At 38.6% G+C, this 15915-nt stretch overlaps 2 protein-coding genes across 2 annotated transcripts; both read left to right on the top strand.

The window, feature by feature from the left end:
* The first annotated feature begins 232 nt into the window (after positions 1–232).
* Positions 233–1555, top strand: LOC129806841 (glutathione S-transferase theta-1-like). The gene is made up of 3 exons (XM_055855630.1): positions 233–529; positions 589–1011; positions 1074–1555. The coding sequence occupies exons 1-3, from the start codon at positions 412–414 to the stop codon at positions 1220–1222; spliced, it is 690 nt and encodes a 229-aa protein (XP_055711605.1). The 5' UTR covers positions 233–411; the 3' UTR covers positions 1223–1555.
* A 4209-nt stretch (positions 1556–5764) lies between these two features.
* Positions 5765–15709, top strand: LOC129806840 (protocadherin Fat 3-like). The gene is made up of 13 exons (XM_055855629.1): positions 5765–5974; positions 6398–6466; positions 9735–10284; positions 10348–10613; positions 10675–10775; positions 11203–12152; positions 12219–12560; positions 12626–12791; positions 12869–13193; positions 13251–13366; positions 13426–14850; positions 14920–15062; positions 15126–15709. The coding sequence occupies exons 2-13, from the start codon at positions 6400–6402 to the stop codon at positions 15670–15672; spliced, it is 4998 nt and encodes a 1665-aa protein (XP_055711604.1). The 5' UTR covers positions 5765–5974; positions 6398–6399; the 3' UTR covers positions 15673–15709.
* Positions 15710–15915: the final 206 nt, after the last annotated feature.

Genomic DNA, 15915 nt, shown 5'->3' with positions numbered 1-15915 from the left:
GTATTTAATAACATTTTCCCGATTTTCCCTGAAAAATTCTAACATGGTAAAGAATCATGATAAATTACTGATTTTATTTTACCAAAATACTCTTTCAGGAGTTATCGTTCTCCTGCATAAAAATGAACTTTTCGCGCTCTTTCAATTTTGAGGTTAAGTAGGCACCTGTTTGAAAATTTTCCCACTTTTTTTCGCGTTCGTGTTGTTTCACCTTCAATAAATAGATGTAGATTTATTAAATTATCTTTCGTATTGCTTTTGCCGATAGCCATATCTCTTTCCCGAGATGTATTGGTTGTTTCAGTGGTACAAAAAGTGACCTTTCGCACTCACTTTCTGCTGCCTCATTCGCAGAGTTTCACTTTTCTTCCACTTTTTTGCCGATTTTTTCGTGAATTTTCTCAGTGAAAAATGTCAGGAAAAATTAAATTTTACACCAACAACCTCTCTCAGCCCTGTCGATCGCTGGCAATTGTGATGAACCTGGCCAAAATCCCATTTGAGACTGTGTCAATTGCATTGATGGAAGGTGAGTCATTTAGTGGAATATTCTTTGGAAAATTACATAACAATTGGGGCGCTTTTCAGGTGATCATGCTACTGAGTCATTCGCCAGAGAAGTGAATACACTTAAAACAGTTCCTGCCATCAATGATGGAGGCTTCAAATTGGCCGAGAGCATTGCTATCCTCCGCTACTTGGCCTTTAAGAGTAACCTGATCGTGAAATGGTACCCCAGTGGCTTGAGGATGAGAGCCAGAGTGGATGAATACTTGGAATGGCATCATCTAGGATTGAGAGCCCCCTTTAACGCCTATTTCCGAGACTGTTGGCTAATGCCCCGCCTAACCAAGCAACCGTCCAATGAGAAAACTTTGGAAACCCTCAGGGGTCAAGTGAACAAATCCCTGGACACTCTGGAGAATGTCTGGCTGTCTCAGGGAGATTTCCTGATTGGAGACGATGTGACAGTGGCAGACCTTTGGGCCATATGCGAAATTGAACAACTGAGTAAGAATTTCTCGACAGAAAACTCTCTCAGAAAAAAGCTCTAATTGTGAATTTTCTTTCAGCTCTGACAGCCTTTGATCCAATTCAGGAGCGTCCTAAGCTCTCTGCATGGATGGAAAGGGTCAGGAAAGCCACAAATCCCTTCTACGATGATGCCCACGAGACCCTTTGGAACATTCGCAAGAAGAATTCTCAAAGATCGCAGTTGTAAAAGTATTTGAATTAAAGAAAAATTAACTAGTCAAAGATCACGTTTACATGCTCGGCGACATGAATCAATTCAACCTAAATTTATGCACAACAATTGTTTCGATAATAATTACAAGCCCCTTTTCTATTTTCGTCAATTACGAAAAACCCAGGAAACCCTCTGATAAAGAGCTATCATTCTTTTATTGCAGCTCGAAAAATGTAATGAAATGAAAAAGCCAATTTGTTATTTAGGTCTTACAATCAATTAATATCAATACAGCTTATCATAGATTTTTTTTTATAGATTTAGATAATTTTCTAATAAAAATTAATCATTGGGTAATACCCGTAATACCCGATTGAATATTAGAGACTTCAGTCCAAAACCATTCAAATAAATCCATAAAACCTTCTGATTTACGAAGATATGGTTGGGATTTCTTTTGTCTTGCCGTAAAAACGCGATTTTCACCGTAAGGGTATAATTCTTGAGAGCAACACATATACAATTGCACCTATACAAAGATGATCTTCAAGTTTATTTTGAAAGTAAAAAATAAAGAAAATTCAAAGAGGTCATAGAGGCATAAAACAAAATGAGTGCAAAGGATATCCTAGCTGTATAATCGCTGAAAACCAATCTTAAATACTATAGAATTAAAAAAAACCTTACGAAAAGCAGGTGTGCAAAGTCACCCGTATCTACAGTGATTTTGAAACTTCATCAACCCCATTAAAAGCTTCATCAACTCTTTCCAGAGCTTTCGGTTTGGTCTCAATAAATGGTCTCGAGGGCTTGCCCTCGCGAAAGCTTCGTCAACTCTTTGTAGAGCTTTCGGCTTGGCCTCTAAGAACTTATAAAAGCTTCATCAACTGTACACAGCTTTCGGTTTTGTCGTCAAGCTTTCATGAAAGTTTTATGAACTCTTTACAGAGCTTTCGGCTTGATCTTCATGTTTTCACGAAAGCTTCATCAACTATTTCCAAAGCTTTCGGCTCAGTCTCTAATCTGTTACGAAAGCTTCATCAACTCTTTCCAGAACTTTCGGCTTGGTCTCTAAAACTTCACGAAATCTTTATCAATTCTTTACGAAGCTTTTAGCTTGGTCTCCGAGCCCTCACGAATTCTTTATCAACTCTGCACAGCTTTCTGTTTGGCCTCCAAGCTTTCACGAAAGCTTTAACAATTCCTTTCAGAACTTTCGTCTCGGTCTCCAAGCCCTCACCAAAGCTTCAACAACTCTTTTCAGAGCTTTCGGCTTAGTCTCCAGTCCGTTACGAAAGCTTTATCAACTCTTTCCAGAACTTTCGGCTTGGTCTCTAAATCTTTACGAAAGCTTCATCAACTTTTTTCAAAGCTTTTGGCTTAGTCTCCAATTCGTTACGAAAACTTCATCAACTCGTCAGTTAAATCAGCATTTGTCGTAACTTCCTTTTGACAACTTTTCAGGAGAGGAAATTTTCAGTTCAATATTATTTTTCTCAAAAATAAGCCCCGAATGCGATACTTTTGAGTAAAAATAATAAAAGTGGCACTAATAAACTGTAAGTTGACTCGAGAAAATCTTTATAAAATTATTTAAAAGCTGCAATATTGAGAAATATCTTAGAAGAAACACAATAATATTTTATCGTAACTTCCATCGTTTATAAAGCTGTTACTTCCAATATATGGAAATTCTGGAAGTTACGACAATTTTCTAAAATGCATTATATCAATTTGAATCATTCTAGTGATAATAAGCGCCTTTATTTGACTAAATTAGTTAATAATACTGTTATCTCTGTCCCTAAAAGTTTTTATTTCATAAGTTTTATTAAATAAATTGTAATAAATTTTGTGCACCACGTCGCTTGTTTTGTTTTGAATTAATGACAGATGGATAGGGATTTTTTCTCACTTTTTTCTCGCAAATATTGAATTAAAATGATTTCATGTTTCACAATTCGCACTGTCTTTCGATATTTGGAAGAGTTTATAAACGTTTTATTGAGAAATATTGCAATTTTGCTGCAAATTACAAGCCACGCCAGTGAGCAAAAGAAGTTACGGCAAATGCTGATTATTGAAAATTTTGTATGGAAATTTATCGTAACTTCCCCAAAAATGGAAGTTACGACAAATTCTGATAAATTTTTCTTAATTAAGGGCACTTACGATAATTTTTGTTTAAAATAATTTTTATTGGGCTTATAAGAGTTTCTTTTTCAGAAGTGCGTTTAATAAACAAAATTACGCTGATTCCAAATATGTATATATCTCAAAATCGCAAAAATGAAGTTACGATAAATGCTGATTTAACTGACGAACTCTTTCCAGAACTTTCGGCTTGGTCTCTAAATCTTCACGAAAGCTTCATCAACTCTTTTCAGAGCTTTCAGCTTAGTCTCCAATCCGTTATGCCCGCTTCAGACTGGACTTAGCCCAGTTCCCGAAGGTCTCAAAAATCTAAATAACAAGCAATTTTATTGATTTTTCAAAATCTATTGGATCATTTGCCCTTAATATCCAATTCTAAACACCAATTTCCTAAAAAATCGTGCCTGATAAGGAATTAGAGGAATTAAGCCAGATGGCTAAGCCTTAGGTATGAAGCCCGTATTACGAAAGCTTCATCAACTCTTTCCAGAACTTTCGGCTTGGTCTCTAAAACATCACGAAATCTTTATCAACTCTTTACCAAGCTTTTAGCTTGGTCTCCGAGCCCTCACGAAAGCTTCATCAACCAGAGCTTCCGGCTTGGTCTTTAAACCGTCATGAAAATTTTGGAAATAGTTGATGGTTTCCTAAAGTAACTCCAATTCCTTCGACGAACTCCTGTTCCCGAAAAAAATTAGTTCTCTAACATCGGTTATATTCAGAAAGAAATGATAGTGATCATGTGGTCAGAAGCTTAAAAATAATATTGAAAGGTTTAAACTTGAACTATTATGTACATGTCTTTCTGAGGAAAGTGATTAACATGAAATAAGAACACCGTTCACAAAAACATTCAAAACACGGCGCAATTTCTATTCAAGAAGTTAATAGAGATAATAGACCTATTCAAGCAAGCATTTATTTATAATGTCAGGAATGGACCGAAGAAGCTGAAGGATTTCTTAGAACAATGAACAATCTCAAAGAGTTCTCCTAAAAACATGTCTTCCCTTTTAATAAGAGTGATCATTTGTGCAAGCAGGATTGCTGTGAACTGAACCAAGATTTCACCTTAATCTGCCTTCAGTGTGCTTCAAAGTACTCAGTGCCCTGTTTTAGTGTATTTTCAGTCTAACTGTATACTTCATGTGAGCAGCATATACCCGGTATGAAGTAAGTAGACTATAAAGAACAGGGAGATAACCTCTTTCGGGATGCATCTAGCTAGGATGCTGATCTTTTCAAAAAACAAATACGGCTTGTAGTAAATGCTAAAGTTCTCCTTAAGATAATTCAAAAAAATCTCTCCTGTTTGTGGTACGAGTGGAGAAAGTAGAGGAGCCCGAAAGAACTAATTTTTAAAGTGAAACGCCCAATTCGCTCCCGGACTCCCGGACTCACGGAATAGCGAAAATTCCCTAAATAGAGGCACTTACGACTAAACACTGTTACTGGTCCTCTGTACGAGCTCCTCACACACAAGATGTGCACTGGCTAAGCTCTCGTGACGCAGTAGCTACAGCTATCTGCAATTTCCAGTAGAACTATCAACACAAAATTTCCGATACTACACGACTTTTAACGAGCACAGGTCTGAGCTACACCATTCGTGTCGCTGCCTATCACTTTCACATATTCAGAGGTTGATGTCCGAAAGGAACCGTCATGGTTCGAATATTATGGACATTGCCTCAGTGAGGTTATTCAGACAAGAAATCACGATTTTGAACACTAAAGAAGACGTACTGCCGTACCGAAAGCTTTGGCAAATAAATTTGTATTTGGTTTTCTTCCTGTTACATCCATGGTCTGCTTACTTAATAGCGGTTATGTGTTGCTCACATGACGTATACGATTAGACTAAAAATTCACTAAGGCAAAGCACTGAGTATCTTGAAGTATCCCCAAAGCAGGGAATATAAACATAGGGCTAGTATCTTTTTCTATATCTCTTCCTCTTACTGTTAATTACGATTTGGAACTACCTGGAGATGAATCGATAATATTGCTAAATGTAATGCGGAATAAAATCTTATCAAAGTTTAATTTAACAGATTCCCGATATTGAATGGTTGTAAATACGAGCCTTCATGCTTTCTATATAAAAAGCAATAAACATTATGTTATTAAATTATTTTGTTTACTAAATAAATTCATTTTATATGGAAGTATGCGAAGTATGCATAATGCAGGTGCAGAAGAATTTCGTTAAGCATTGCAATTTTTGCTGCAATCGATTCAGTTTATAGACAATTCTATAATTCAAATGTTTTTAAAGGTATTCCTACAAACTATAATTTTTTTTTAATTTTGAGAGCCACCCTACACGAGCTTCGATATCTTATCATTTCCTATTCCTTATTGATTGCTCACTTATCTCCCTGCGAACACGAAATATTGCCAATTAGACACTCAATGGTCAGTTAAAAACGAAACGGCAATCTGAACGTACATTTCCAGGAAACCGGGATTTTTTTAAAAGTTTATATTACTTCTTTTATATTGTGCAAAAAAAACAGAGGTTTAATTAAGAAAAAAAAAAGAAGTTTCTTTGTGCTTTTCCAAAGTTAATAAATCAAAACAAATAATTCTAAATCAATGATTTAGAACGAAGAAAAACAAAGTGACAAAGTAAGATCTTTAACAGCAAGTTTTCAACCCTAAAAAACGCCCAAATTAATTTCGCAAATTTTATTAACAAAGAGGATCGCTCCCTCCGATCTCTTTCATTCCAATTTGGAATTATTTCCCTTATCAAAAAGGCAATATTTTTGGTATTTGCTATCGCGAAGTAATTCAATTAAAATGTTAACATCTAAAGTGACTTTTTATCTTTCCGATGTATTGTTTTTTTTTTTTGTGTGTTCAGAAGTTCTCCCATTGGAAAATCGATACTTTCCCCGCACCATTTGGGGAGAGGACATTAGCAATTGAGTGAAATTGCTCACTAAGAAATTATCTAATCTCTGTTCCGGGAATTGATTCTACAGAAAACGCTTCAAATTGTGTGATTCACAGTTTCAAAAATCAAAAAATATCATTTTTTGTTTGCAGAAATGGATAGAGGACCTTTCTGGATATTTCTAACACTCGTAGTTCTTCTTGTCAATACCTCAGAAGCACGTAAGTATTGAAATTTTAATCATAAACACCTGATCAGAATCACCATTGCAATTAAATGGCGTCATATAAATCAGATATTTTCAAGTATTGTTGTGAAAACTGTTATATACCTTATATTAAATCGACAGAGTAATGCGAGTAATCAATAGAAAATTAGACATCATTGTATCCAGATCGATTTGGTCATGTTTGTGCTATGACAGAAGGGGGTAAAAGAGGCTCAATTGGTAGGATTGGAAAAGTCGAAGAAGTTCAAGTACCTTGAAGTGTTACTCAGGAATGATGGAAAGATCGATGCTGAACTCTCGTCGTGCATAGGCAAGACCTCTTCTGTAATAAGGAAGCTTGGAAGAAGCGTGGTGACGAAGACCGAGCTTAGTCGTTTGGCCAAATTATCGGATTTGGGTAAAATCGAAAGATTAAGATCGCGAGTACAAATTTCCAAGTTAAGGTTCCGGAATCAGTCGTAGAGATCGAGGAAGGGATGTGCACCCAGGCCACTCTATTGGGCCCATTATGCATCCCCTAAACTTTACCCTAATAAGAGCAGGGTATGTCAAGCCAATTCGTTCTCCGGATAAACTCTATCAAACAGACCGGCTGTATATCTGATAACTCACTTTGATGCAGTACCGCTTTACCAAGCAGCTTCCGCTCCAAATTACATAAACTGTGGCAGTCACACACGAAGTGTATGACCATTTCCTCAGTCTCATTAGATCCTGTACACATTGGATCGCATTGGATGGCAATCTTAATCAGATGTTTTCAATCAATGATCGGTTAAAGTGCTCGGTCTGGACACACGATAGTTACTTGTCACAGTCTAGTCTTATGTCTTTTCTTATTATAGACTTCTTCATTTGTAAGGAATGAAAGCAATCCTAGCTCCCGCAACAGCGAGACGGTCTGCTTCTTCATTGCCTGCAATTCCACTATGTCCAGATACCCATTGTAGTTTAAACTCACATATCTATAAGGTTGATTCTAACATCCCCGAGTATTCGAAAACAAGAGCAGACCGCGTATTCTAACCAAATATGGAAAGAATCTTGGCCTTGCTATCCTAGAAGCTTTGTATTTCCCTTCCCTCGACACCGGCCTCCAGCAACCCAGGGCCGTAGCGCTGGGGGACATTGAGGGGCAATGGCCTATCGTAAAACTTCGAATGCCCTACCCCCCTACCTTAAAAACCAGAAACTTAGATAATGTTCTAAGTAGACTGTTCGTAGTATGATATGGTAGAGAAGAAATTAATCTCCTATTAAATGGCCTGATATATCTAATCTAAATTAAACAATTTCCTAAGCAACTACGGCCTGATTCAGTCACACATGACATAACCATTTCTTACTATGTTCATAAATGGTATTTGAAGTATAAGTAAATTTCAGTTATAACTGAATGATTATCCTGAATGTTTTACGTCCTTAGGTGTAATACTCTCCAAAAATTCCTTTTTACAGTTTTCAAGGTCAGTATTTCTAAACTATTTTAGTTGTTCTATTACATCCTAAAGCAGAATAAAAGTGTTTTAGGCTTATACAAAATTTCTAGATCTCTCAAAATAAATCAAATTTTGTCCAAATCTGTCGGAAAATCCAATCTCCCACGCAAATTAACACCTGACCTGAATTTCTAAAATAATTTCGAAAAATTTTCGGAGAATATTGGTGTCTGAGGACGAAATGTTCGCCTTGATTACCCTTAAAATATACCCAAAAATGAAAAGAATCGAAGGTTTAGTTTTCAAAAGAGTGGTTTCTTTATGTGAAGGAGTAGGGTGAGAAGAAAATCCATATGGTATTTGAATTCCTTAAATTGACTTTTGGAAGGGTTGTTAGAACATTCCAAGTGGCTGGCTCCATTCCTTTTCCTTTGGTCAAAAAACTGATCAGAAGAAATTCTTCCCTTCTGCGCAAATTGTTACCATGGGACAGAAATAGACTAACCAAAATAGATCAATCAAAAATTTTGATTAATGCCCTACCTTTAACTACTGATGTCCTACCTTAAATTCAACTCTAGCTCTAGCTATGGCCCTACAGCAATCTATGCACTACAAACACTATGGCAGCAATCTCGGCCTGAAACACAGTTGTGTGGCTAAGAGACACGATTCATTAAGCTGAAGCTCAGAATAGTGGTAGCTGACCCCTGAAAAATCTTCCACATGAGAGCCATCTGTGAATAGTGCAACCGCTCCAGGTTCAATAAATTCCCCCTGGCGGTCGCTCCATTCGGATCTAGTGTACTACGGATCTTGAGATCGAGGATCTTCTTCTTTTTGTTTTGATAAATCACAACTTCGATGGTATTTGTGGTCATGTTCAACGCATGAAGAAAGATCCTCTAAAAGAGCTGATCAAGCCATTATAGAGCAACCTCGACTTCAGGGAAGACCTAGGACAAGGTGGCTGAAGCAAATTCAAGATCTTGCCTTGAAACGTCTCGAGATCGACTTCCAACATCTTCTCGAAGTAGTTATAATAAAGGAGACACGAAGGTCTAAATTAAGTCCCCTACTTGCAAACCCATTAGGGATCAGGGATTGAAACAGGTTGAAATAGTCTTTTAAACTTGGACCTTAAAGAACCGGAAAACGACGCTTGTCTAGATGAGGGAAAATTAAAGTATTTCAATAACGTGAATGTGGAATTATAAGGAGGGGGGTTCCGCAAAACATTATGTCGATATCTCTAACAGTTTGGCTTATAGCTTTTGTAACGGCCGGATGGGTGCAAAGGCACTGTAACGTCATTATCATATTGCTCTCTCGGTAGAGTTCGACCAGTTAAATACACTCTTCTGGAACGCAGTTCAAATGTTTTCTTAATAGCGTTATTTGTAGTATTTGTGCTAAAATTAAAAAGTTGTCTTTTGAAACGGAATTCTCAGAGCAGAACGTTAAACGAAGAAATGTCTATACATTACTGATAGGGTGATAAATTTTCTTTTTATAAACAATGTCAGATACGATAAATGTACACTATACACCGCCAGATTGAGTTGATAATATATCTCCTAAAGGATCATGTTTTTACTATTTTTCTTCATAAATTGAAAGATTATTAGGACAGCTTTTTGATAATTTTTTTGAAAAATAGAAGACCAAGTACGCAGGCGGTGAAAAACAGTTTGAATTTTATGTTATTATTCTTGTTTAACGCTTTAGATGTTAAGAATACAACCACTAGAGGGCAGTTCACCCTAAGAAGGAGGTGGATAATAAGAAATTAATCAATTGATGAACTTTTCTTCTATCTAGAATGGACCAGTCCTTACTTCCAAGATCCCGATACGCCAGGAATAACACTTGGGCCATCATCACAGCAACAGCAAATGCAAATGGATGAGGAGATTCAAACTCCTTTTGATTTTATCATTATAACATATTCCGGATCAAACACTCCACAAATAAGATTTTCTTTTGGCGACGACTTACGCTTTGGATCGTCATTTGTGCGACGAGACAATGTCTGGGTGCTTCAGGTCACAAGACGCCAGGATTATGAAACTCTGGCTATTCAGCAGTACATCTTTGACATCACAATTGACGGAGTATCTAGGACTGTATTCTGTACCATCAACAATCTAATTGATACACCGCCCATTGTGACTCTTTTGTACGATGGGCCCTGCAATGTCAAGGAACTGGAGGAAGATCTCGATACTGATTGTCATCTTAATGTCCATGATCCGGATTCCTTGGAACGTAACGATCTAACTTACAGGATACTTGGGAATAACAACGAAAATGAATTGTTTGACCTTAGAGAAATCGAACGAGATGGCTATTCCATAACCTACACCTTGATGTGAGTTAGATATTTTCAAAAGGTCCTTCGGGACATCTACTGAAAATCCCTTTCTTCTTACAGAGTCGTTAAAGAACTTCGTTTTGAAGAGCGGGAATCCTACAATTTCCGAGCAATTTTCACGGATTCTGGGGATAATGAAGGAGAAACTAGGATTGTGGTAGAAGTTGAAGATGTCCCTAGTTTGCCTCCTCGTTGGAATAAACCCTTTTCAACTGAGCAATTTGATGAGAAAACCCCTCAAACATTCGACGTTGTTGCAATCGACGGTGATACCGGCATCAATTCGCCCATTAAATATCGTCTGGAGTTTCCATCTGGTCAAGAATGTAAGTTCCTTGTTGAATATGAGGTGAATCATAGATTTTGAGCTTATCTATTTCGACGCAGGGACTCAGCAAAATTTGGTGACTATTGGAGAGGATTCCGGGGTGATTTCCGTACAACCTATCAATCGGGATGAATTGAAACAGGAGATCTTCACTTTCACTGTGAGTCACAATTTATTTACTATGGAAACCCAATTTCTAGATCAGGGTCCTTCCTTGAATTAGCTGCCTTGGTTGACTAATGTACCATATCTGAAAATGTCCTTGAGCCTTTTCTAGTAAAGGTTTTTCAAGGTCAAAGTTCAGAAAGTCCTACAAAACGTGTTTCTTAACCGTTTTGAACAAGTCTAGACTTTTTGGAAAGGTCTTAGAATTCTGGCTAAGTTTGAACCATTTCCGAATGGTTCAGACCGCTCATCTTGTAGGGGGTCATTTAGCATATACGAAGTCATCTAATCAACAAAATTACTTTCCTCTCTCTAAATTCCACTCACAAATATTGAAACGAAAAATTCCGGCTATTGATGCGTTTTCTGATAACATTGTTAGGTTGATGACTCAATTGCTTATCAGACTTTTTGTCTCTTAGATTATTGCTCTGAAAGCCATGAATGAGAGCTGGACAATAAGTGGTCAAGCTGTATTAGTCGTCAACGATGTCAATGACAATTATCCGGAAATCAACCTCGCCCCGGATGTTGTGGAAATCCCTGAATCAACCTACATGCAACTCCCATTTACGAGATTCGTGATTGAAGACATCGATCTAGGACCTCATGCAACCTATTCTGTGGAAATGGTATCAGATACAGAAGAGAATTTCCCAGAAGCTTTTACAATAATCCCAAATACAGGCTATCAAGAAACATCCTTCCTGATTACTGTGTCCAATGCGACATACCTGGATTACGAAAATCCAGTTTGGAGGGAGTTTCAAATGAGGATAATTGCACAGGAAGTTGATTTTCAGGAGCACTGGAGAGAGCAAATCATCCAAGTTAGGTTGACTAATTGGAATGACGAAGTTCCGCAATTTGAACAAGACGAATACGTTGTGGAGGTTCTGGAAAGTGAAGGAGCTGGATATTTCCTATCTCAAGTTCAGGCTTTCGATGATGACATTGATGATGAAGTTTTTCACTCAATTGTGGGGACCATGGGCTCCCAATTTACTTGCTCAGAAGATGGAGAAGTGTCAATAGCTCAGGACAATGTTTTGGACTACGAAAGACAAACCAACGTTGTCATCCAGATTCAAGCCAGGGATTCCTTGGTAACTGGACATCCTGGAGAGAGTCTCCATACAGTCTATGCCCAATTAGAAATCAGAGTTTTGGATGTAAATGATGAGACGCCAGATCTGAGAATGCCCCGAACAGCTCCGGAAGTTATTGAAAATTCCCCGGCAGGAACGATTGTAACCATGGAAATTGTCGCTACAGATCCAGATACTACAGCCGATCTTGAATTCTCGATCGACTGGGAAGCTTCTTATGCAACAAAATCCGGTCAGGAAGCCGCAAGAGAGACTTATGAAAAGTACTTTGACATTTTGACATTTTGACAGATATTTGAATATTTAAATTTAACGGTTATCCATTTCAGTTGCTTCATCATTGAAAAATTTCCTGAGAATATAAATCGTGTGATTGGACACCTCAAAGTGAATCCAGATTTTGAAGATGACATCGATTACGAAATGTACGAAGTTATCTATCTTACAATCAAAGTTGAAGATCGTAACCAGGAGATAAATGAGGGAATTGCTGAGGCAATTCTCACAGTAAGAGTTGTAGATGTCAATGACAATCCACCTCAGTTTGTGGGAGACACTCTAACAACGTTGAGGAGTGTTGTTGAAGAAGCTCTTGCTGGAACCCTGATTGGTACCATCATTGCTGAAGATCTTGATGGACCGGAGTTCAATAAGATCACCTACTCATTGCGGTAAGTTCATGATTCTTTATTTACGGTGTACTGGCTTGAAGTTTCTAAGGATTCTCGAATTTCAGGGCTGTTGTGGAACAAGGAACAACGGAGGGATGGGTAAAGATCAACCCGACAACTGGAGTTATTGAAGTTGATGCTGATCAAGCGATTGACTGCGATGAACCTCGATTGGACAGTCTTGAATATGTGATCACGCTATCTGATGGAGATCATCAAGTTCCAGGGAATGTAAGTTAAACTATTTGATCAAATCTAAACAACCTAGGGTCCCTAGGATCAAACGCTTCCATTTTTGACATTTGCAGATCAAGATCGAAATGATCGACACCAACAACAAACTTCCCGAAGAGGCCGAGTTTGAGAAATCCATTGAACTGTACGAAAACACAACTGAGGGAGCCTTTGTAAGGATCCTTGCAACTGATAAAGACCGAGACTCCCCTCACAACTTAGTTTGGTACACAATTGACTACGAATCCATTCCAGAACTGCAGAATCTCTTTGAGATCGATCAGGAAACTGGAGATTTGAGTGTTAGACTCATAGGAGGAGCAGTACTGGATAGGGATAATGGTCCAGTGAGTCACTACATCCCGATAAAGTACGAGGATAACTACCTCGGAAATGGAAGTAAGTCAAACGGATTTCAAAACTAGTTACAGCTGTAAACAAGTTTTGTCTTTCCAGGAAGAAATTCTAATACAACTTTTGTAAATGTTTTTTTACTGGATGTGAATGACAATCCCCCGAGAATGCCTGGCCCAACTGCGTTTCAACCTTTGGTTGGGGAGAACTTTGGAGCAGTAAGCAAAGTAGCATTCCTAATACCAACGAAACGTTACCATGTTTTTTTCATTTTCAGGGCTACAATCTCGCAGCAAAAATAGTTTCAACCGATTCTGACGAGCCTGGTACTCCAAATTCTGAAGTCTCTTACAGAATCTTAGCAATAGAACCAGGAGAGAACCATGCTGATCCGATCCCTGATATGACCGATGCATTTGATATCGTTAGTGATCGCACAACAAACACTGGAACCCTTGTTGTGAGGAGTGATCTTAGGGGATGCTATGGGACATGGAGAATCACCATTGAAGCTTACGATCATGGAGATGAGTGGACCTCTCAAGTTAGTTTGAGTTCTCAAGAAACCTACAATCTGAGGATCGACCCATACAACTACAACACTCCAACGATCGTATTTCCAGAAGAAGGAAACACAATCCGTTTGAGATTCAACGACGCCTATGTAAATTCTCCGCTTTTGACCAGTAACGGAGTACCCTTACCCGCCTTTGAAGCTCATGATCCCGATGGTGGGTCCTTTGGTGATGTGACATTTGCCTTTACAGGCAGTGCAAATGGTGAAGATCACTTAGTGTTCAGATTCGATAAGGAAGACAGCGAGAAGTCTCACCTACGAATCACCGAACTCGTTCAAAGTCGAACCTATAGTGTCAACCTCCAAGCCAGGGATGGTGGAGGATTGTCTCAAGATATAATTGACCTGAAGATCATTTTTGTAGACATCCAAGGTGAACCCTTCTTCCCTGATCCAAACTACTCCAACACGTTCACAGAAAACGCACCAGGATTGGAAGAATCCTTCGTACTCCCCGAAGCTGAAGATCCCAAAAATACTGGGGTAACCAATCCCGATGAAATGTTCTCAATCTACTACTTCCTCAACCCAGAATCTGATATTTTTGCTCTCGATCCTGAAACTAGAAGGCTATCATTGCTGCAGCCTTTGGATAGGGAAAGTGAAGAGAGCCACAACCTCAGCGTTGTTGCTACAAACAATCGCAACGGACCTATATCCTGGGGTCCGAATTCCGTTCTCCAGGTTCAAGTAATCGTTGATGACATCAACGACAACCCTCCAAAGTTCGAACTGGACTACTACGGAGTTGGTATAACAACCAGTGACTTTGTAAGCAAGGCCCTCCTAACCGTTGTGGCTTTCGATCCTGATACCGTGGACGAAGGTCAACTGATCTACTACATATTGCCGGACACAATAGTAGCTCAAGGGACAAATCTCGAGGGTATCAAGGACAACGCCTTCGTTATGGAGCCTATCAGTGGGATTATAAGGCTCGATAGAGCCATAGATGACTCCCATACAGGATACTTTGAGTTCATGATTGAAGTCAGGGATTCGGAGACTGGATTGGGACCTCATACCGATCAAGCCCGGGTGAAAATCTACATCATTGCTGAATCCAACAGAGTGTCCTTCATTTTCCTCAACACCTTGGAAGATGTCCGAGAACAGGAGACTTATGTAAGTATTCTTTGCATAAGGTCCTTGCTTCCTGAATCTAACCTATAATCTACAAATTCTTCGTTTCAGATCAAATCCGTCTTCACGGATCGTTTCGGTTACGAAGCAAACATTGACGACATCGAAAGACGTTCCCAGAACGATAACCAAACCGTTGTAAGGTGCCATTTTATCGATAATTCCGAAGCCATTGACGGTGACATAATCCGAGCGTGAGTTTTACCCTTCCCTAAATTTTCCTCCAGATTTTGAAGGATTTCTCTGAAAATTTCCAGTCGCATCGTGGACTTGGATTTCATCCAGGAAATTCAGAACGATCTAACATCGCGAGGACTCTTCCTCAACGGATACGTTCCTACAGATCCCGACAGTGGCAACCCCGAAGATGCCTTCCAGGAGCTTCTGAACATCATTTTGATTGTCGTTTGTTGCGTTCTGGGAGTCTTGTGCATTGTCATGGGAATTGCTTTCTATCTGAGGAGCAAGAGTTTGAACAGACAACTAAAGGCTCTATCACCGACGGTCTTCGGATCGGTATCTTCGAATCTAAACCGAATGGGAGCACCTACAACGAATATTTTCGCAACGGAAGGAAAGAATCCCGCCCTGAACAATCAGGATTTCCAGAGGGACTTCATGTACGACGACAAGAGTATCCAGTCGGACGAGTCCGATTTTGTGGGTATCGATAAGGATCCCACATTTATGCCCTACCCGCAGAAGCACAGCCTGGATTCTAGCAGTGTCAATAACGGATTTGCCGTTAAGAGTCTCAATCCTTTGGTAGAGGCCAAGAGAGATGATGATTATACGAGATTCTAGGTTAAGGATGTGAATAAAAATTCTTTGAAAAAATTAACGGATTTCGTTTTACTTTCAATTTATGAAATTTTGGAAATTTTCCTTTTTCTAAATTTCTTCAAGATTTTTTTTGCAAAATTCATTGAATCTTGAAAATTGGATAGAGGGACAAAGTATCAAAAAATGAAATTTTAAGAAATATCCATTAAGCAAAAATTAAAGAAACGCTATTAATTTTTTTTCTTCTTAAAATCTGCTTTGAAA

Source organism: Phlebotomus papatasi, chromosome 3 (assembly GCF_024763615.1).
Source record: "Phlebotomus papatasi isolate M1 chromosome 3, Ppap_2.1, whole genome shotgun sequence".
Taxonomy (NCBI): Eukaryota; Metazoa; Arthropoda; class Insecta; order Diptera; family Psychodidae; genus Phlebotomus; species Phlebotomus papatasi.
This window is presented reverse-complemented; position numbering and strand designations above follow the sequence as displayed.

What these genes read in the sequence shown, in the direction of transcription:
- LOC129806841 (XM_055855630.1), top strand. Translation starts at nt 412, where the DNA reads ATGTCAGGAAAAATTAAATTTTACACCAACAACCTCTCTCAGCCCTGT. An exon ending in GTCAATTGCATTGATGGAAG is followed by an intron (nt 530 to 588) that starts GTGAGTCATTTA and finishes GGCGCTTTTCAG; the next exon opens with GTGATCATGCTACTGAGTCA. An exon ending in ATGCGAAATTGAACAACTGA is followed by an intron (nt 1,012 to 1,073) that starts GTAAGAATTTCT and finishes ATTTTCTTTCAG; the next exon opens with CTCTGACAGCCTTTGATCCA.
- LOC129806840 (XM_055855629.1), top strand. Translation starts at nt 6,400, where the DNA reads ATGGATAGAGGACCTTTCTGGATATTTCTAACACTCGTAGTTCTTCTT. An exon ending in TGTCAATACCTCAGAAGCAC is followed by an intron (nt 6,467 to 9,734) that starts GTAAGTATTGAA and finishes TCTTCTATCTAG; the next exon opens with AATGGACCAGTCCTTACTTC. An exon ending in TCCATAACCTACACCTTGAT is followed by an intron (nt 10,285 to 10,347) that starts GTGAGTTAGATA and finishes TTCTTCTTACAG; the next exon opens with AGTCGTTAAAGAACTTCGTT.